Here is a 22,414-nt window from a genome sequence, read left to right as displayed (position 1 = left end):
TGACTTGATGGCGGTGCGAGGTTGGTAGTAGATGGTGTAAGGGGCAAAATCTATGGCCCATTTAGCCACTCGGCCTGAGGCATCTCGGCTTCCAATGATCTCGGCAAGCGGAGCAGTGCAGACAACAGTGATTGGGTGCTCTTGAAAGTACGCCTTCAATTTCTTGGCGGCAAAGTGCACGCCGTAGCCCATCTTCTGATATTGGGGGTAGCTTTGCTTGGAGGCTGACAGCACTTCACTCAGGTAATACACCGGTCTCTGGACTGGTAGTGCCTTTCCTTCCTCCTTGTGTTCTACCACTGTGACTGTGCTGACCACTCGGCTGGTGGTGGCAATGTAGAGCATGGGCTTCTTAGGAGTCGGAGCCACCAAGACAGGTGGAGTAGTCAACATCTTCTTGAGCTTGAGAAATGCTTCATCCGCCTTGTCGTTCCACTCCAAAAAAGTGGTCTTCTTCATGAGTTGGTATAGGGGAAGAGCCTTCTCGCCCAGCCGACTGATGAATCGGCTAATGGATGCCAAACAGCCGGTGAACTTTTGTACTCGAGCGGTCGGGTGGGCACTTCCATCCTCTCGATGGCCTTGATCTTCACAGGGTTGCACTCTATGCCGCGCTCCGAGACCAGGAATCCAAGAAGCTGGTCGGCTGGTACTCCGAAGACGCATTTCTCCGAGTTGAGCTTGATTTGAAATAGGCGCAAGTTCTCAAAGGTCTCTTTAAGGTCTTCTAGCAACGTTCCACGCTTCTCCGTCTTCACCACGACATCGTCCACGTAAACGTGGGTGTTTCTGCCGAGTTGTTTGAGGAGGCACTTCTGCATGCAACGTTGAAACATGGTGCCAGCATTCCTCAAGCCGAACGTCATGGTCAAGTAGCAGAAGGCTCCAAATGGTGTGATGAAGGAGGTCTTCAGTCTGTCGGCCGGGTTCAGCTTGATCTGGTGATACCCCGAGTATGCATCCAAGAAACTCAACAGCTCGCATCTGGCTGTGGAGTCTATCACTTGGTCAATTCTCGGCAAAGCAAAGGGGTCCTTGGGGCAGGCTTTGTTGAGGCTGGTATAATCTATACACATGCGCCACTACTTGTTTTTCTTCAACACACGGGCTGGGTTGGCCAGCCACTCTAGAAAGAATACTTCCATGATGAAGCCGGCTGCCAGCAGCCGGGATATCTCTTCTCCAATGACTCTTCTCTTCTCTTCCGACAGGCGGCGCAAGGGCTGCCTGACTGGCTTGGCATCAGATCGGACATGTAACTTGTGCTCGGCAAAATCCGTCGGAACACCCGGCATGTCTTTGGGTGACCATGCAAAGATGTCCCGATTCTCATGGAGGAAATCGACGAGCTCGCCTTCCTATTTGCTATCAAGGTTCGTGCCTATGACATCGTACTTCTCCGGGTGCTCCGGGTCCAAAGGTGTCTTCTTTGTCTCTTTGGCCGGCTTGAATGAGCCCTCGGCTTCCGACTCCTTGGGGTTGGGTTACATTTCCGGCTGCTTGCCTGCCATCGCCACAACTCAGTCAAGGAGCCACTTCTCGTCCATGATCACAAGGGACTCGGCCAGCCGGCTGCTATCTGCTGCGCAGGCGGACAACTTGAGGTAAGCATAGTGGGGGACCGCCATGAACTTGGCCAAAGCAGGCCGGCCAAGTAGTGCATGGTATGGGCTCTCGAGGTCCACCACCTCAAACCATACTGGCTCTCGGCGGAAGTGATCCTTGTCTCCAAAGAGGATGTCTATCTGGATCTTGCCGATTGGTGAGCAGGAAAGTCCAGGAACTATGCCATGGAATACAGTCCCACTGAGCTGAAGCTGCCTCTGCTTGATTCCTAACTTCTCCATGGTATCTTTGAACAGGATGTTGATGCTGCTGCCGCCTTCTATCAGAACTCAGGAGAAGCGAGCAGCTCGCCTATCAGTGGCAAAGGTGGCATCCAGGACCAGGGCATAGGAGCCGGGATTGGGCATCACTTCCGGGTGGTCGGCTCTGCTCCAGCTGATGGGCTTCTCGGTCTAATGCATGAACTCGGGGGTCTCTGATGCTACTGCATTTACTTCTTGCTGTCATTGCCGTCTGCTGTGCTTATCATCAGCCACATTGGTGAACACGACATAAGCCCCGTGCTCTTCGGGATACTCGTCTTGTATGGCTCCGACTGGTCGAACTGCCCGCTGCTGGGGCGGAGGAGGAGGCGGCTGCCCAGTAGGCGGAGGAGGCAGAAGGCCGTCACCCTTGGTGATCCTGGTGAGCCAATGGCACTTCCGAGTGGTGTGGTTGGACGGCTTCGCGCCGCTGTGAAATTTGCAGGGCGCGTCAAGAGTCTTCTCATATGAGAAAGCTGGCAGCCAATTGGGCTTGCCGCCCTTCTAGCGCTTGGATGGAGGCTGCCCTTCCAGCTGCTGGTCTTCGACTGTCGCCACCTGCCGGCTTGTGGAAGCCGGCTCCATGGCCTTGCGCTTGTTGTCGCTTGGTTGCTGGCGCCGATTGGTGTCCCCAGCCGGGGTTCGAGGAGCTTGAGGGGCCACTTTGCCAGACGCATCAACTTGGATCTCTGCCTTCATGGAGGAGTCGGCCGTGGCGTATTTGTTTGCTATGATCAGCAGCTCGTCGAGGGTCGCCGGCTCGTCGTAGAGAAGTCGGTGCTTGAGGAGGATGCCCTCTCGGCACCCAGCGGTGAAGTACTCGATGGCCTGCACTTCGTGCACGCCTTCGCAAGAGTTGCGGAGCTCGGCCCAGCGCGTGAGGTAGTCGCGAGTCGACTCATTGGGGCCTTGTACGCACAAGGAGAGCTGACGAGGTTTGGGCGGCCGCTTGTACATGCTGGTGAAGTTGCGGATGAAGGCTTCGGTGAAGTCGACCCAGCTGTTGATGTTGCGGGGCATCAGACTGTTCAGCCATGTCCGGGTCATGCCCTGGAGCATGAGTGGAACGTACTTCACAGCAACGAGCTTGTTGCCGTTTGCTATGCTGACGGCTGTGGAGTAGTCGACCAGCTAGTCCTCCGGCTTCACGGAGCCGGTGTATTTGGGCGTGTCTCTTGGGAGCGTTAACCCTTTGGGGAAGGGCTCGTCTTGAATGCAGGGGCCAAAACAAGGCGGACCCAACTCATCTTCCTCTTCTAGCGCCAGGGATCAGTGGAGATGGTCGATCCGGTGGTGGGCATTGTTCTCTCCGACTCCTTCTCAGCAGCCAAGGCGGTCGCCAAGTGTCGGGTGTTCAACAGGCGGCGGGGTGACGCGCTTTTCCCTACGAGGGGGAGGAGGCGGACAGTCATCCCGTCGTTCCACTGCTCTCGGGCGGCCGTCTAGGTCGCGCTCAATGGTGAGGCGAGTCCGGCTACGGCTGGCAGCCGACTCCTTGTCTCTTCTTCTGCGGACGCCACCAGTCGGTGTCCGAGATGTCGCGCCTTGATCTCGGCGGGGAGGCAGATCATCGTTTTGCCGGTGAGGCACCTTAGTGCGGCTGCCGGCCTCGTGCTGCTCGGCAGCCGCGTCAAGGAGCCGCTGGACGCCCTCCGCCATCTGGCGACGTTGTTCGCCCTCGAACTTGTCCAACTCTTCTGCTGCCGCATGGGCAGCTCGGATATTTTCCGCGGGCGTGGCGTAGACGCGGTGATCTGCCCCGAACAGGCTGGCGATGGCCACGCCGCACTGCTGGACCGTCCCAAGGCGGCTGGGCCCACCGGAAGCCGGCGTGCCGCCCACAGCGTGGTCCATCTCGCGCTGGTAGGCCTCCGACAGGCATCTCATGCAGCCAGCTTCTTGGCACCCTCGACGAGCTGGATGCGGTGTGCTTCCAGCATCTCGGTGTCGGCGTCTTCTGGGATGGGAGCCGTCAGGTCTTGAAGTGCCGCGTCGAGTGGGTCATGAGCACCTCCGCCGGAGTGCTCGCTGTGGCGGATGACAAGCACCTCCGTGACGGCACTTTCGCTGCTCTCCGCGCAAGGAGGCGGCTCGTCATAGACCACCAAGTTTGTGGGGAACGCGTCAAGCGACGCAGTGTTGGAGTCGACAAGCATCAGGTCGATGGAGCCAACAGATTCCAAGTCCGCAACAGGCTCGCTGGCAACGTGGAGGCTGACGACGCAGCTCTCAGGGCCGTCGGTGCCCGCATCAGACGCGGGCTCGTCGGAGAGGCGAACCTCGCCAACAAGATCGGCGAGGCAGCTCGCCGCGCAGGCGATCTTCGCGCCGTGCAGCGCGTCGGCATAGACTCCGTCTGGCGTGTTGGGCTGGCTGCGCTCGCTAGGGAGGAAAAGGGTTCCCGTCCAGAACAGGTCTCCGGACGACGGTGCACCTCGCCCCATGGTGGGCGCCAAATGTCGGGGGTTGGGTGCGACATATGCCAATGGATGGCTTATCATGGTGGGAGCGAGTAGAACGTCGCCGGTGCCTGGAAGCGGGATGAGGCATAAACACGAACGCCGGCGCACTTTATCCAGGTTCGGGGCTCTCCTAGGAGATAACACCCCTAGTCCTGCTCTGTGGGGTCTCCGCGTGATCACTAAGGCACTAGTGGTACAATGGTGCTCCTCGAGCTGTATGCTAGAGGTAGGAGAAGGCAAGGCTAGCTCTCTCCTTTCTCTATGGGTTGGTCTAGTTCTAACAGGTTGGGAACCCTTTGCATGGGTGCCCTGGGGGGTTTATATAGGCCTACTCCCCCAGGGGTACAATAGTAATCTGGTCGGGTGTAGGACCCGGCTGTCAGTCTCTCTGGTTGCCGGCTTCTCCGCCGACTATTGGGGCCCGCCGACTGGTCTGGTACGGGCCGACAGGCCGCCTCCGTCGCTCACAGGACCTATCAGCTGCTGGTCACTGTAGCCGTGATGTTAACGACGCAGGCTTGGTCAGGAGAGCGTGGCTACAGCCCCTGCCGCCTGGCGGGAGATTACTGTAGCCACTCCGTGTCTCGTCTGGTTAATGGCGCGTGGGGTCCGAGTAAGGGGTTGGCCGACTGCTGGAGGCCGACCTCCCTCGGATCCGACTGGTGGGGCTCTAGTCATCTTCCGGGCTCTCGTTGATCGGTGGCACCCGTCGTCCCCAGGCCATATCGACAGGTCGTCGTGGGAGCAGGGCCTCGCCTACTTGTGTTGACGCCAGGGGCGGAGTGGCAACAGTGCCGCGATGGGCGGAGATCTCCGCCGGTACAGTACACTGTGGCGACGCCTGTCCCTGGGTCAGGGGGATGGGCTACGCTGTAGCCACTCCCTGTCTTGTCTTTCTTGATGAGGGCGCAGGCTTCGTTGGCGCCATGGGCCGACTGCTAGGGGCCGGCTTCTCTGGAAGCTGCCCACTAGGAGTCGGCTTGCCTTGATGCCGGCTTCTGGGACTCGGCCGTCTTTGGGCAGCTGGCTATTCCTCCAACCAGCCACCAGAAGGTGGCACTTCGTCTTAGCGCCTAGAGGGGCGCAGCCTGCCCCGATGTCTTGAAAGGTTCTGGGTCTCGGGTTAGCCTACCCGTGGCCCATTACTCCGACACTTGATGTCCACTCCAAGTCCTCTGGATCACGTTTGTTCCAAAAATCACTCTCCTGAAGGTTTCATTCCACTTGGATTCCGTTTGATATTCCTTTTCCGCGAAACACTGAAATAGGCAAAAATGGCAATTTGCACTGGGCCTTGGGTTAGTAGGTTAGTCCCAAAAATAATATAAAAGTGTATAATAAAGCCCATTAAACATCCAAAACAGATAATATAATAGCATAGATCAATCAAAAATTATAGATACATTGGAGACATATCAACAACCAAAGCTTCGACATCGACGCCTACCTGTGTTACTTCTTCAGTGAGGAGAACGAGCCGGAGCAAGTCGGGGAGCAAGAGCTTCATCGGCCGATGCAGGCACCATGGCCCATTAGCAGCGATATCGGTGTCACAGTCCTTGGGACCACAATCGACATATTGAAGAGAAGGTGTGATGAGCAGTTTGCCATCCATCGTGCAAAAGATCCAGAGCTGCTCGGCGGCATGGTCGATGACCCACCCGAAGAACCGCCGTCACCAGTGCCCATCGAGAGCCCCCGCAAGGAATGGGCACAGGACCTCTGCAATTCAGTCAAGACAAAGGCAGCCTGCGACTTCATCATTGCCCGCGGCGGCCGTGTCAACCTTGATCCCGATGATGTGGTGGCCAGGCTCGAGTGCATCCTTGGCAGAGGTGACGTCACCGACGAAGTAGAACATCGCCAACACGATATCTTGAGGATGCAGGTGATCGACGGAATTTGCTACCAGGCCAAAGACATGGAGATGGAGCAGTTCTGCAGAGTTGTCATGCGCGCGATTGCACGCTGTCAAGCTCTTCTGGAAGAGGCCCAGCAGCCCCAAGAGCCTCCCATCAGCGCCAGCACCTCCGTAGGCGGAGGCGGGTCGGGACACTCGGAGTGAATGGCCGCAAGGGTGCTATGCTGGTCATGGAGTCCAAGAAGACCATCGTCAGAAGGCCGCCAGCTCAGCCTTTTAGTTTATATTTTATTATAATTGTATGCATATGTAGGTCGTGAGTGTTCTGGGCCTTGCCGCATTTGGCATTTTAAATTATCCTGAATATGTAAGACAATTATTAAGAATTATTAACAGTTCCCATTGTCACTTTGTCTCAACGGAGAGCAGAGCGCGCGCAAGGACGCTAGAGCGGAGCACGCTGCAGCCGCCTCAACAGCAAGCAACCACATGGTCAACCTTCTGCCATCAATAAATTTTGACCTTGTTTCTCGTGACATTGCTGAGTACAACACAATAAGTAATTGCAAATCTGTTCACACCTCTCAAACTATTATGTGCTCACACTTGGCACCGGGCTATAAAAACTACCCACTCGAAAATTACTTCACAGTTCCTCTCCTCATCACCCACAAAACTGGTTTTCTCTGTCAAGTCGTTCCGCCATGACCGGTAGGAGGAGTTTAGGGTGGACATATAACCAGGCAGCAAAGACCAAGGCCGCGGAAGCACTAGAGAGGTCCCGCCGCGAAGCCGCAGCCGCAGCAGAGATGTCCGGGCGCGCCGTGGAGCCCTCGAACGAGCTCTCACGGGCACGCGGGGGCTCTCACAAGCACATTCGCAGCGTCGGCCATCGCGACAAGCCAGCATTCCTGAAGTCCTTCTCCGGTGACAATGACATTCTCGCTGGCGTTACTACGTAGCAGGAGCTAGTCGGCGGCTTGATGAAGCTGCTCAAGATCAGCGATGCCTCGGTTGACAAGGCGACCGGCCTCGTCGAGTAACTCATGGATGACAATGCGAAGCTCCTCAAGTTGGTCGCCGGGAAGGAGGAGAGGCCGCCAGATGGAAGATGCTGCATGAGCAGAGCCGTGCCTCGGAGATGATGCTGAAAGCGGTCGTCAAGGAACTGATGGGTGTCTTGAGGAAGCTCTGAATCGAGCGCGAGCAGGAGGTGGAGGAATCCATGGCTGCTATCAAGCAAAGTCGTGAGGAATTGAAGAAGGAGCTGGAGGATTTCGCCGCCCGGCGATCCATCGACGAGTAGAGAGAGTAGCGACCTAGATCGTTGTCTGCAATTTCCTTCTTCTCTTGCCCCCGTGTCTTCCGGGCATTGCCACATGTGGCATTTTAAATTATTCAGAATATGTAAGACAATTATTATGTGCACCATTGTAAATTTGTCGTCGTATTATCCGTTGCCATTTTATTTGTGGCCGTATTATCCATTGCCCTATGTGGCAATTTAAATTAGGGCGGAATACTAGTTGAAAACATGAACAAAGCAAATGCTGCCGTGGGATCACAAGCAAACACCCTCCGTCCAGGTGCTTTAATTAACCCATTAATGGAGAAGTTGTGAGCGTGGCAGGCGGCGGCTGGTGCATGGAGGTCAAAGAGGTCGCTTCCCGGTGAGCATGGGCGGCCTTGCTGCTCGCACGTGTCCCGTCGAGCCTGCGCGGCGGACTGCTCGCACGCATCTCATCGAAGCTGCAAGGCGGACTTCTTGCGCTCGTCCCGTCTAATCAAATAGCTGCATGCATGCCATCAAGTATGGTTAAATTTCGACACGATAAATATAATACAACCGTTTGCGATATTAACGTGTCAGCTTTTTTTCAAAAAGGACTTCGTTGGCTGCTAATGTGTGTGCCTCTTCTCAAACTGGATGATTTTTCTTACCACGTCATATATGTGCCATGTCATGAAATCATGCCAAGTTTCATGTTTTTTGGGTGAATTTTTTATTTACTGGGATTTAAAAACCGAGATTCTCATTGTTTCAGGATGACGACAAGTTTGTAATTCATTCTCATTCCTTAAACGAGACCTAAACATGCACCCAATGACACATGTACGATTTCACACCCATTTTGCTTCACTGGAGCATGTGGTTGTAGTTCATATTTGAATAATGGACTACATTAAATGCATAGAAAACTTAGTAATTAGTAATATATATACAATGGCCAAACGAACCCTGAACAGTTTCAAATTTTATCCTGACACTCCTGTTATTCTATGTTGCCTATAGAAAAAAAAGTTCAAGGCGAGAAGTGGCATTGATTATCGTTTCGCCCGCAAGAGGGGCATGTTTCCCTACCAGAACCACAAGGGTTGCGACAGGCTAAGGTTTGTAAAAGGCTTGTAATATAGCTTTGCCCAAATTGGACAATTATGTATACCATGTAGTGACACCATACCAAGTTTCATGATTTCCTGGTGAGTTTTGGATTTATAGACATTTAAAAACCAAGATTCGCAATGTTTGTGGCCAGGCTAGGACAGCGAGACTGTTGAATTCGTTCCCATTCGTTCCATGGGACCTAAACATGCACCCCAAGGAAACATGTACATTTTTTCTGGCCATTTTGATGCACTGGAGCATGTATTTGTAGTTCGGATTTGAATGATGGACATTAAATGCCTAGAAAAATCAACTAATGAATAAAAAAGGTTAAACGAACCCTGAATAATTTCAAAGTTCAGCCTGAATCTCTAGTTGTTTTGTGTCGCATGTAGAAGAAAATACGAGGCTAGAAGAGGGAGTGATTATTTTTTGGCCCACAAGGGGACACGTTTCCCTATCAAAACCACGAGGGTTCTTGCAACAGACTCCGGTTTGTAAGAGGTTTGTAATAAAGCTTGGCCCAAATTGGCAATGTTTTTACCATGACATATATGTGCCATGACATGACACCTTGCCACCTTTGATGACTTTCTGGTGAGTTTAGGATTTATGGGGACTTAAAAGCCGAGGTTTGAAATGTTTGAGGAACAGCCAGGATACCGGTACGGTTGTATTCGTTCTCATTCCTGGCATGAGACCTAAACATGCACCCAAGGACACATGTATAATTTTTCTAGCCATTTTGTTGAACTAGAGCATGTATTTGTAGTTCAGATTTGAATTATGGACATTAAATGCCTAGGAAACTCAATTAGTGTATAAAAAGTCCAAACGAACCCTAAATAAGTTTAAATTTCAGCATGGATATCCTGTGGTTCCATGTTGCCCATGGAAGAAAATACAAGGCGAAAAGAGGCAGTGATTACGTTTCGCCCACAAGGGGAACACGTTTCCCTATCAGAACCACGAGGCTTCTTTGAGAGAAGCTCCAGTTTTTTAAGAGGTTTGTAATAAAGTTTGGTCCAAATTGGACAATGTTTTTACCACAACATATATGTGCCATGACGTGACACCATGCCACCTTTGATGACTTTCTTGTGAGTTTAGGATTTATTGGGACTTAAAACCGAGATTCGAAATGTTTGAGTATGGGCCATGACACCAGTACGGTTGTAATTCATTCCCATTCCTGGGATGGGACCTAAACATGCACCCAAGGACACATGTATAATTTTTCTAGCCATTTTGGTGAACTGGAGCATGTATTTGTAGTTCAGATTTGAATTATGGACATTAAATGCCTAGTAAACTCAATTAGTGTATAAAAAGGCCAAACGAACCCTGAATAAGTTTAAATTTCAGCACGGATATCCTATCGTACCATGTTGCCCGTAGAAGAAAATACAAGGTGAAAAGAGGCAGTGATTATGTTTCGCCCACAAGGGGGACACGTTTCCCTATCGGAACCACAAGGCATCTTTGAGAGAAGCTCCGGTATAAGAGGCTTGTAATAAAACTTGCGCCACAATGGACAAAAAAAATTCCTCAACATATAAGTGGGATGTCGTGACACCATGGCAGGTTTCACGATTTTCAGCTTAGTTTTGGATTTACGGGGATTTAAAAACCGAGATTCTTCTCACAAAATGTTTTCAAATAGCACACGATTCACTCACAAAAGCCGATATTCAATGAAAACTTCGTGGAAACCATATTTTAAAGTTTCGTAAAAATCTGAAAAAATGTTAAGAAGGTGATGTTTTATTGCAAGACAAAATTTCAAGTTGAAAAACATTACGAGATGTGAGCTATGAAAAAGAAAAATTCCGCCCTGAATAGTGACATTACTATTCGGCACTATTCAACACTGATTTTGTCTTTTTCATAGCTCACATCTCTTAATGTGTTTCAACTTGAAATTTTGTGTGCCAATAAAACATCATCGTCTTAATATCCCACATTTTTTGAATTTTGTTTGAAACTTCAAAACATCTTTTTCTCGTGGTTTTCACCGGTTTCCACCAAATGTTGGTTTCCGTATGATATCCCCCCCGCTATGCGCGCGATCTGAGTCTTGCATTCTGACTGGCCAGAACCCAAACCCCATGGATCGTACGTGTGCACCGTTGGATGCTCCCAGATCGAACGGCAACCCTGAGCCCTTTCGACAGCACATGCAGTACATGGGTAAGCAGTGTGCACATGCGTCGTGTAGCTCACGCTTCCTTCTCTACTAGGTTTTCACTCAAAACAGGCTACCGTTTCTCGCCACTCCTCTCATCGGTTTCCCGCCTCTTCTCCTAGATATGCATGATGCAGATGTTCGTTTAATTCTTATAGTTCATCTCATCCAAAATCAATTGGTTTTGTAAAAAAACTATTTTAAGATTCATGGAATTGTGCATTGTAAAGGTAAAAAGAAATAGTGACAATTCATTTAGAAAAAAAGGTTTGGGCAATTAAGATATGGAAGATTCTAGAGAACAAAGGAGAAGTGGTTGTGTTTAGAGGTTTGTGCATTATGCTTAAGTTCAACCATGGAGTCTTCTAGATTGTACATGTGGCAGAATCTGGTGGAATGTAGATGATATCCAATGGCCAGTAGTGCTTGGATTTGCCATCTCTATACCGTCGGATTGGCTTCATCCAACGAGCAACTTTCATAGTTATTCGCACACTATATATGTGTATAGATGTATAGATATATATAGATGTGCCCCATGCTAGACAAAATAAACTTTGAACGCATGCATGGGACGACCCCCCCCCCCCCCCCCCGCAGCCGCCTCGAAGTTGGGAAACTGACATCATAGGTATTGAACCACGCTTGGAGTCAGGTACGGTGTTCGGTTTGTAATGTACCTGGCATGGCCCATCGAAGTTGTGCATTTGGGATTTAAACACATCATACACCATCGTACCCATACATATTTTCGGGCCGCATGCAGTGTATACAGGGTCTTCTGATCGACCATGTCTCCCTTGTGCGGTTTTTTGTGACGACACGGATATATGTGGGCTCCCCGAGTGTACATATATATCATCCCTTTGACCGATAATGAGGGGTATGTGTTTGCCATGAATGGATTCCTCCTAGTTCATGTTAGGGCCGGTCACCGTCAAATGTCGGTCAACCAAAACTCGAGTTCATGTGTTGTCAGGATTCCCTCCCAGATGCTCGGATTGTTGGGTTCGACCTACATCAAACCCTGTGTACATATCTCATCCTTAACTACCTTGCCTTCATGGTTGTTATCTATATCGAGAGGTAGGCACTGCATCTAAATTGTACATTATTCTATATTGAAAACACACATCACCTCTTCCCAACATACATCATTTTGGGCCGCATGCAAGAGGTGCTGGTTTTTTGGTCCCTCTCGTGCGATGTTTATGATGGTTCAATCTATTGGCCCAAGCGGTTTATCGACAACAACAACTATCATTTGACCAAACGAAAGATTCATTGGTCCGTATTATGGTAGGTCATGTCGACATGCGTGTATGACCAAAGTATCGATCATTATGTGCATTCGCCCCGCTGACACGAAGTGGGAGGTGGTGGGCCAAGCATCCTAGCTAGGTACGACATTATGTCATTATATATATCCTAGCTAGGTGGTTGTTAGGGTGCTTTCGGGTTTGCGAGGCAGGTGCCACTAAAGTTATGCATTGTTTATTTAAAATTTTAAACATCCCCAATATTCGTACATATATTTGGCCACTTCCAGGTGGTTCTTGACTTCTGGCGCCTCTCATCGATCTACAATGATGCGCCCAACCGTGGGGCCACGGGGTCAAAGTTGTGCATTGGAATTTTGAACATCACATACCACCCTTTTCACTCATATATATTTGGGCCACATGCTGGTGTGGCTGTCTTTTGACCCCCCTAACGTTATATTTTGCTGCAAAGACTCTGATGATCTTCAATGGACACGGGGTATAATATCTAAACCGTGTGTGATACAAGTGCGATGTGAATCACCACGACCACGCAAGCGTGAGCAAATTAAGGTGGAGGTACTGGCTCAACTGTGTGCGATTCAAGTGCACTGAAATCACCACGACCGCGCAAGCGCGACCAAAGGGTGGAGGTACTGGCTTAACCGTGTGCGATGCAAGTGCGCTGTAAAACCACCACCTGTGGAAGCTAAAGGCGGGTAAGTTTATTTGGAAATTAGGATGAACCGTGTGCGATAGACCAGCTAGCTAGATATATAAAAAACAAACTACCCCCCTTGAGCGTTGCAAAAATCGGCGGATCCGCGCCACTTTTCCATATTATCATACGCGCATATTGTTATTGGACCGTGCGCGATCTTGGGCACTCCCGCCCCGCATCAATTCCTTTACCCAAATTTTAGTAGCCATCGTACTTCAACCATCGCCCACACTCCTCCAACACCGACCTTATAGTAAAATTTTAGCAGTCGAGGCATTTGAACCGTCGCCCTCCCTCGTCCACCACCATCTCCACCCACCATTACTAAAATTTTCAGTAGCCGTGGCGTATCCTCAAACACCCCCCCTCCACAGTCCCCCACTCGCCCCTCCCCCCCCTTTGAACCCAAGCTCGCGGTCGCCGCCGGCGCTGCCGCCAAACCTGCCGGTTTGCCCGTTCCTCCTAGCTTAGATAATAAAGTTCAGGTTATCCAGCGATTCCCATACAGTCGCCCCACTCACTGAGTTTTTAGATGAGGCCTGCGGTGTCCCTCCCTGCCTGAATGTCGCAGCCTAAGCTCGACCATGTATCTCGGGGAGCCCGACGAGCGTTCAGCCAAGACGAGGTTTATCATGGCCTCTCCGGCGGACGTTGGCAAGGTGTCCGCCATTCTCCCCGACCTGTCGATCTCGGAGGAACACGTCGCCGCGGAAGAAGGCGAAGACGTTGACTATGTTGCCATGCTGAAGGCTTCATGTCAACGGGCTAGCGTATTATTGTATCTCGGGAAAGCTGGCTACAACATCAAGCTCATCCAAACCGACTGCTTCACGCGGGCCATGTCACAGGTTAAGTGGTCCATCCCCAACCCCTCTGGTTCAACCATCGTCGATATCTTCGACGGCCCTGCCGCTGATCTCCTCCGCCAAGCGGTCAAGGATTTGCGAGCTTTATACGCCATCCAGCCCATTTTGGCACTTCTGAAGGACACGTTCTACGGCGGCGGCTTGGGATCCTCAATTGCCAAGTCAGATCTCACCGAACACGACCACGAGGAGGGCACCCACGAAGGTTCTTCCAAGGTGAAACATCCCATCTGTGACATCAGAGAGCGCACCATGGGTCTGTGCTCTTCCAACTGGAAGGATCCTGTCGTGGAATTGTCACGGCAGATGTCCTCGTGAAAGGACTTAGTCGTGGAGCCATCGCAACTAGGAAGCTCAAAGGGGTTAAAGTGGGACATAGGACACGGGAGTTTTATACTAGTTCGGCCCCTTACGATGAAGGTAAAAGCCTACGTCTAGTTGTGATGGAATTGTTGGGGTTTCGATGACCAGGGAGCAAATCTGCTATGCCCGGCTCTCGATTTGGTGTTACTTGCCCAAAGCCGCCGGTGGGTCGTCCCCTTATATACACGGGTTAACGCCCCACGGCCTACAGAGTCCCGTCCGGCTCATAAACAGCGTCCGGCTCGGTGACTAATTAATCTTGCCTTACAACACAAGTCATGCCATTACGGCGGTTTATTACTACGGGCCTTTAGCCGCCTGTGGGTTTCAGGCCCTTTATTGAACCGCCATCTTCAAGCTTGATATTGTGCTTCATATGATGAATCGCCATAGCGTAACCCGGCCCCTCCTGGGCGGGTTACATAACAAGTTATATCCCCGACATTAGGCCCCAGATTGATTTGAACCGGTTCATGTCAATCTTCAATACCTTAAGAACAAGCCTTCTGCCTTCTGTCTGTCCAAAAGTTATGACCTGCCATGACGTCATATTCTGGATTCACGATAACCCGCCAGGACGTCATCTTCCATTAAATTCATATTTTATTCTGTCATATCCCAACGGATCCTTATCTTAATGACCATTCCAAAAATCGAGGCGTCGGAGTAGCTAGATAACCATGTCTGGCCTCCTCGTTTCTCACGCCCTCTCTGTCAGTCTTTCCCTTATAAATAAGCACGACCCTTAGGTCTTTTTCCATTATCCCCCTTTCTATCGTCTTCTTCCTCTCGCGACTCAGATGCTGCTCGAGCTCCACCGCCGCCGTAGCAGAGCACCTCATCTTCATCGATCTTGGCAGCTGCATCAACCTAAATCGACCAGAGAACGGCGACGATCCTCCGTAGTAGATCTACAGATGTAAGTCTTCACCTCCCCGCACTTTTGATGTGCATTTAGGGTTTTCAAGTTCTTCCATGTTCTTCATGGTTCCTCATCGTTTCTTCGTGGTTCCTCCATCGCAGCTTCTTTTGATCCAAAAAGAACACATAACTTGTGCGATAACCATTTCGCATCCATTTCAGATGCTAACAGATTCCTTTCTCTAGTTCAGAGGCCTCTTTAGAACTTTGAAACTCATCTGTACCAGCTTTTTAGGTCTAGAATATTTTCTTTTCTGGACGACTGTTTGATCCAAAATAACAATTGCAATCTGTGAAACTTGTTTGTGTAATACTTAAGCAAAAAACTGTATCTGTTAGATCCACCTAGCCATGGTGACTCTTACCGCCGGCTTACCCATGGCGGCTTAAATAATCTGACACAATTAGCCATATGCCATTAGGCCCCTTCATAAGCCGCCATCTTGAATATGAATTGAAATATTTTCGCCGGCTTAAATTTGAACCAGAAACTTTTACTTTGTCATAGGCTTCGTACTCCATAATGCCACCCAAGGCTCCCAAAGCACCCATTACGTGCAACTGGGTTAAATCCATCGTCACAGATAACACCTTTAAAGAGTTTGTGAAGACGGGTTATTTGCCGAAGAAGGAAGTGATGTCCTATCGTGCTCCTGATCCGGTAGAGGAGAAACCTCAACCCAAGGAAGGGGAAGTTATTATCTTTACTGATCACATGAACCGGGGCTTTTCTCCACCCGGCTCAAAGTTCTTCAGAGACGTCTTGCACTTTTTTGACCTGCGATCTCAAGACATCGGACCTAATTCTGTGTCAAATATCTGCAATTTTCAAGTATTCTGTGAGGTGTACCTTGGAGAGGAACCCAGCTTGCTACTCTTTAGGGAGTTATTTTATTTGAACCGTCAAAATGAACGCGCCAATGGACCCAGCTTGGAGCTTGGTTGAATCTCAATCCAGCGATGGAGGGACTGTCTCTTCCCATATGCTGAACCATTGAGTCATCCTAAAGATTGGAACCACACATGGTTCTACTGTCAAGACACTTCGCTGGCTAATGAGAACCCTCTGCCCGGCTTTCGCGCCCTACGCCTGGAGTCAACTCACCCCCTGCCAGACAAACTGTCTCCGGCTGAACGTCAAACACTTGCCCCCACCATGAGCAAGGTCAAAGCTCTTCTGGGAAACAGCTTAAATGTCATCGATCTAGTCTGAGTTTGGGTTGCCTGGCGGGTTATTCCTTTGAGCCGCCGCCCTGGCTTGATGTGCGATTACACAGGCCAAAAGACTGATCCTCTATGGCACAGTCCTGATGACTTACCTGAGGATATTATTGATGACATGACCAAGTCTCTTCTGAATGAGAGCCTGGCAGATTGCGGGAAAGTGGGCTTAAGTCCTTTCTGCAAAACTAACCCGGCTCCAGCGGTAAGCCATTAACTTAAGCATTCTACCCTTAATCTTTAATAATATCGTCTGTACTCAAAACCTTTGTTGTAATTTACAGGCTGACGATGAATTTTGGAAGGTCAAGTATGACCATGAGGCTGCAAAGAAAGCCAGGAAGGCCAAGAAATCTGCCAGGAAAGCCGCTGCCCGGAAGAAGGGGAACAAGCCTAGCGCCTCAGATATGCTTCATTTGGAGGATACCTCCGAGTCAGAGGTAGCTCTTGACTCTTTAGGCTCCTTTTTTAACCATCTTATTGACACTGATTATCATCAGGAGGATACCGGAGCGAGCACTACTAGGAAAAGGGCTATAGATGAAATTGACACTAATGGCGCACCAGACATGTGGTGTGCCACTACTATATACAAATGGCGCACCATGTGTTGGTGCGCCATTAGTGTCCAAATACTAATGGCGCACCACATCCACGGTGCGCCATTAGTAACAAGATTGTTTTTTATATATTTTTTAAAACTAGTAATGGCGCACTGTGGGAGTGGTGCGCCATTACTAGTTAAACTAGTAATGGCGCACCACATCCATGGTGCGCCATTAGTAAAAAAATCAAATTTATTTTCAAATTTTTTTTAAAAAAACTAGTAATGGCGCACCAGGGGATAGTGCGCCATTACTAGTTAAACTAGTAATGGCGCACCACATCCACGGTGCGCCACTAGTATTTTTTCCAAGAAAAATTTCAACTTTTTTATATTTTTTGAAAACTAGTAATGGCGCACCGTGGGAGTGGTGCGCCATTACTAGTTCAACTAGTAATGGCGCACCACTCCCACGGTGCGCCATTACTAACTTGGCCCAAAAATTCCCTCGCATGCACCCCCCCCCCCCGTGGACCGCCTTTTCAGTTTTTAAAAAAAATAAAAGAAAATAAGTTTCCCATGTGATATGTGGTCTAGTTGTTGGGAAAATTTACAAATATGAATTTTGACTTTATTTGCAAAATCTCTCTGGAATTTGTAAAATGGGCATAATTTTTGCATACGAACTCGGATTAAAAAGTTTTCTATATGAAAAATCATCTACTCGAAAAGTTACATCTGAATTTAACGGGGGAACCCCGTTAAACATTTTCAAAGTCCTCAAAAACCTAAAAGAAAAAAGTTACGGGGCTTTTAAGATCTGGAGGCAAAAAAATTCAAAAGATTTCAAACTTACTAGTGGCGCACCGTATGCTAGGTGCGCCACTAGTAACAAAAAAAATAGTTTTGTTTCGATTTTTTTTCGGGAATTTTTTTTCAAAATATGATACGTAATATGAACGGAAGTTTGAAATACTTTTCAAAATTTCATCACACTCATGAACATGAACAAAGTCCTAAACATCAACAAGGTTTAATAGGATTGATATGCTAGATATATCAACAAGTGCCTGTGAAGTGAGCTGGTGCTGGGGTTGGATAGAACTCTGAAGTTAAGCGTGCTTGGACTGGAGTAGTGTGAGGATGGGTGACCTTTCGGGAAGTTTGACCACGGAGTGTGATTTCACCTGAGATTAAGCATATTGACCCGAGATTAAGCCATTGTGACTCGAGATTAAGAAAAAATTGAAAAAAAAATAAAAAAATAAAAAAAATTGAAAAACGTTTTGAACAAAATTATGACCCGAGATTAAGCCATTGTGACTCGAGATTAAGAAAAAATTGAAAAAAAAATAAAAAAATAAAAAAAATTGAAAAACGTTTTGAACAAAATTTATTACTAATGGCGCACTACTATGTGGTGCGCCATTACTAAGTCAGATAGTAATGGCGCACCTCTAGGCATACTAATGGCGCACTACAGGTGCACCTAGTGCGCCATTAGTATCTGGTATACTAATGGCGCACTAGTGATGCGCCATTAGTAAAAAATACTAGTGGCATGGTACTAGTGGCACACCAGTAGTGCGCCATTAGTAGGCAAAACTGGTGCGCCACTAGTAGGCCTTTTCCTAGTAGTGGAGTCATGTAGCAATTGAAGAGGTAACTATAATTTCCTTCGACTCTGAGCCTTTGCCGAGACAGAAAGTCCGAAGAGTAACCCGGAAAGTACGATTTTCTCATCCTTTGGCTTACCAAGATCCTCAATTTCTTTTGAAGCGATAGATTCACGAGAACTGGAGGCAGACCCGAACCAGTAAAGATGCGGAACTTTCCTCCGGCTTACCGGATGTAACAAGAAAACGCCGGACTGAGGTCATCTCCGATTTACATTCTTTGTATCCTATAGCGGGTTTCATTCACCAACTACTCAAGTCTTCTGACTCAAATTATCAGGGAACTTCACCTTCCTCCGACGAATCAATGCAGTCTAATATGCCGGCTTTCAAAACCGCTCCAGGGTAATAATAATCAGCTTATCTTGTGCTTATCTTACCCATATTTTTTACTAACCTTTCTGAATTGTACACAGCGTACAAGTGAAGCCTAGCAAGAGGGTGAAGAAAAATAAGCCGATCGAAGAGCAGATCGTGACTGAACCGGGGCTCGGAACGGCTGCTCCTGGTACCTCCGCACATGAGCCGCCGCTTGAACCAACCCACGACATTCCAGCGCCTACTACTGGTCCGCCTGCCGAGCAAGCCCTTGACGGTTTTGAGAACCCAGAGATCCCTAGCCCGGCCAAGGCAGATGACCCAGACATCGAGATCATTAAGACTGACTTTGTTGAACCAGGAAGACCCACTGTGCTGGCCAAGTGCTCTGCCAAGGAAGAACTTCTGGAACGCCGCGAAGCCAAGCTGGATGTCACTGATTATACTCATCTGAGTATTGGAGAAATTGTCTCTGGTTATATTAGTCGAGTGCACAGCAGCCGTGACCTGGAAGTTGACATGGTGAAACAGATACACCAAAAATCTGAGGTATATGATGAAATATGTTGTAGACTTAATACCAGCTTAGTAATATATGCCAGAAGCCCAGCTTATCCTGTAGCACCCGAAGGCTGGCTTAGAACAGCATGTTTGAACCGGTCCTTACCATGTTTTAATTAAATACTTGAACAGCAATATTCATTAGCCCCCAAGTGTCAAGTACTTTTGCTTGCAAAGTGCTTGGGACTTAGTTCCATGAACCACCACTATAAATAGAGTTCTTCAGCATACATTAGCCCCCAAGTGCCAAGTATCTTTGCTTGCAAAGTGCTTGGGACTTAATGTTGCATTATGATGATCCTGACTGTAACCCGACATTGATACAGGCCGCCATGAGTCAGTTTGAATCAGACATTTCTGACTTGAAGAATCGCCTGGAAGCTTAGGAGACTGAAACCCAAAAGGCTAACTCCAAATTTGAGTTCAGTGTATCTGAACAAGAGAAATTGAAAAGGAGCTTTGAAGCAGATAAGAAGGCTTGGGCTGATGAAAAGGTTTCCTTGATCAACCGGGCGGAGAAAGCGGAGGCAGCTCTTGCAGAAACAATTGCTGAGTTATCCGGCTTAAAACACCATATATCTCAGATGGTCTCAGCAATCTTTGGTAAGTTACTCTGCAAGTGTTAGATACTTTAAATCTTTTTCAACGAGTATCTTAATTGTCACCGACTCACCTGATTTTGCAATGCAGGACCCAGGAGCTCCAATCTGAACCAAAGCATGGTGATAAAGCTGAAAGCGGTTTATACACTGGTGGAACAACTCTACACCGGGTCACAACGTGCTTTAGCCGTTGTGGCTTTGTCGAATGAGGTTCCCACTCTCCTGGCGGATGTACTAAGGTGGCTTGCCGTGCTTCCTCAATGGGTCCAAGAGTTAAGACTGGCTTCTGCAAGAGCCGGAGCCATAGCCGCATTAAGCCGGGCCAAGGTGTGGCTACCAGAGCTGGACCCGGCCGACATCGCCCTTGGGTATCCAAGCCTGAAGGAGGACGGCACCCCATTTGACCAGAAGAATTTTGCCGCCTGCATGAAGGAAATACGCCGTGTGGCCACTCTGATTGGTAATGACACGGACCTTACCAAGTACTAGCCGGGTTATGACGACCAGAATCAGAGAATCCCAACGCCACATTATGAAGCAGTCAGCCTGATCCCTCCAATTCGTAAGCATACCTTTGCCCCTGAAGTCGATCCGGCCAGGTTAATTGATGATGAAGCTGAATTTGAAGCTTTGAGTGGCATTGACTGGTCATCATCAACCTTCCAGGACAGGGAAACAGACGGAGGAGCGGAAAGGGATGAACCGGAAGCTTCAGGCCAACAAAACGAGTGATCCGTCGGGCGACTTATATTTATGCCTTGCTAAAAACAATTCTTCATTATCTGGACTCGTGGAGTCATGCAATAGGGTAGCAAAACACTTAATTTTGTCATGCCACCACGCACGTGTGTGGCGCTCAACACTGTTTAAGCCGCCATCTTATATTCCTCCGTATTATGCTAATCCTCTGCTTTCCTTATGCTTAAAGAGCTGCTTTAATTGTCCTGCATACAGAACAAAACACAATTCCCTTGGCAGCTTACCGCATGGAGGGTCATATATTTTACAGATAACCCGAAGTGTGAATCAAAAAATCATAAAAAGTCGGTTCTCAATTATATCATTGAGACATAATCGGAACAGCATACCTGTGATCCTTTGATTACGCTGCCGGTTTATGTGACCTGAACAATGAGGGTGAGAACTCAATTCTGAAAAACCCGGCACATATGATGTTTGTTATGTGCTAACAACTGTATTGACCAAGGTTAAGCCGGTGGAATAGAAACCACCCCATAAACACTTTCAAAAAAATGATCTCAAGATAGTCAAATAATTGTGATTGCAAAGTGTTATGAGAAACGGACAAAATTCTATGGCTTCTGATTCGAATACGATCAATAAACCGTTCCAAAGGGGTTAAGCTAAGATTCGGATATGATCATATAGCCCCCGGTGGCTTTGGCGTTGCCGATCAAGAGGGTATCGACAGCTATGTTCTCTTTGGTTCGAATACAACCTATGTTTGAACAGGAAGCCCCCAAGTGACCTTGAAAGTTGTTTAATGATGCTGATTCGAATACGATCCACGTCAGACTCAAAAGGGGTTGAGCTATGATTCGGATACGATCAAGAAGCCCCCAGTGAGTTTGGTAGTATGCCGATCAAGAGGGTATCGACAGCTATGTTCTCTTTGGTTCGAATACGACCTATGTTTGAACAGGAAGCCCCCAAATGATCATGGCTAAATTCAAATATGATCATAAGTCGTACCAAAGGGAAAGCCAGATTCGAATATGACCCGCTCCCTGTTGGTTGTTTTAACAATGTAATAAGGAAGACATATAAACTTTTGAGGATAAAAAGGACAAAGGTCCTGCTTTATTGCTTATAATATATACATCGTCAAGATATATACATCCTGAGAGCCGATGGCTCAAGTGTAGTAAGGCCGAAGATGAGCGATATTCCACGGCCGGTGTGTCTCCTCTTCCGACTTACGTGAGTCTTTGTGCTCTCGAACATTGATGAGGTAATATGACCCATTGTCCAGGTTCTTGCTGACCACAAAGGGTCCTTCCCAAGGGGGGGATAGGTTGTGCATATCGGATTGATCCTGGATGAGCCGGAGCACTAAGTCACCTTCTTGAAAGGTTCTGGATCTAACCCGACGACTGTGATAACGATGCAGGTCCTGTTGGTAAATCGCCGAGCGGGCTATTGCCAAATCTCGCTTCTCATCCAACAAATCAAATGCATCCTAACGAGCTTGTTCATTATCAGCTTCAACGTAAGCCGCCACTCGGGGCGAGTCATGACGGATGTCACTTGGTAGGACCGCCTCTGCTCCGTAAACCATGAAGAAAGGTGTATAACCCGTAGATCTGTTAGGTGTAGTGTTGATGCTCCAAATCACAGAGGGCAATTCCTCGACCCAACAACCCAGCGTCCGCTTTAAAGGGACCATGAGCCGGGGCTTTATAACTTTCAAGATCTCTTGATTGGCTCTTTCAGCTTGACCATTGGACTGAGGGTGAGCTACTGATGAAACATCAAGCCGGATATGTTCTCATTGACAGAACTCTTCCATAGCACCTTTGGACAGATTAGTACCATTGTCAGTTATGATGCTGTGTGGAAAACCAAAACGAAAGATC

At 48.6% G+C, this 22,414-nt stretch overlaps 1 protein-coding gene across 1 annotated transcript; it reads left to right on the top strand.

Annotated features, from left to right (window-relative positions):
- The first annotated feature begins 16,156 nt into the window (after positions 1–16,156).
- Positions 16,157–19,601, top strand: LOC147980101 (uncharacterized). The gene is made up of 7 exons (XM_087515474.1): positions 16,157–16,321; positions 16,401–16,556; positions 16,617–16,628; positions 18,299–18,322; positions 18,446–18,681; positions 18,753–19,203; positions 19,542–19,601. Exons 1-7 carry the CDS (start codon positions 16,157–16,159, stop codon positions 19,599–19,601), a joined length of 1,104 nt encoding a protein of 367 aa, XP_087371600.1.
- Positions 19,602–22,414: the final 2,813 nt, after the last annotated feature.

Source organism: Triticum urartu, chromosome 3A (genome assembly GCF_056163025.1).
Source record: "Triticum urartu cultivar PI428250 chromosome 3A, HENAU_Tu73, whole genome shotgun sequence".
Lineage (NCBI taxonomy): Eukaryota > Viridiplantae > Streptophyta > Magnoliopsida > Poales > Poaceae > Triticum > Triticum urartu.
The sequence above is the reverse complement of the archived record's forward strand: the minus strand, read 5'-3'. Positions and strand labels throughout refer to the sequence as shown.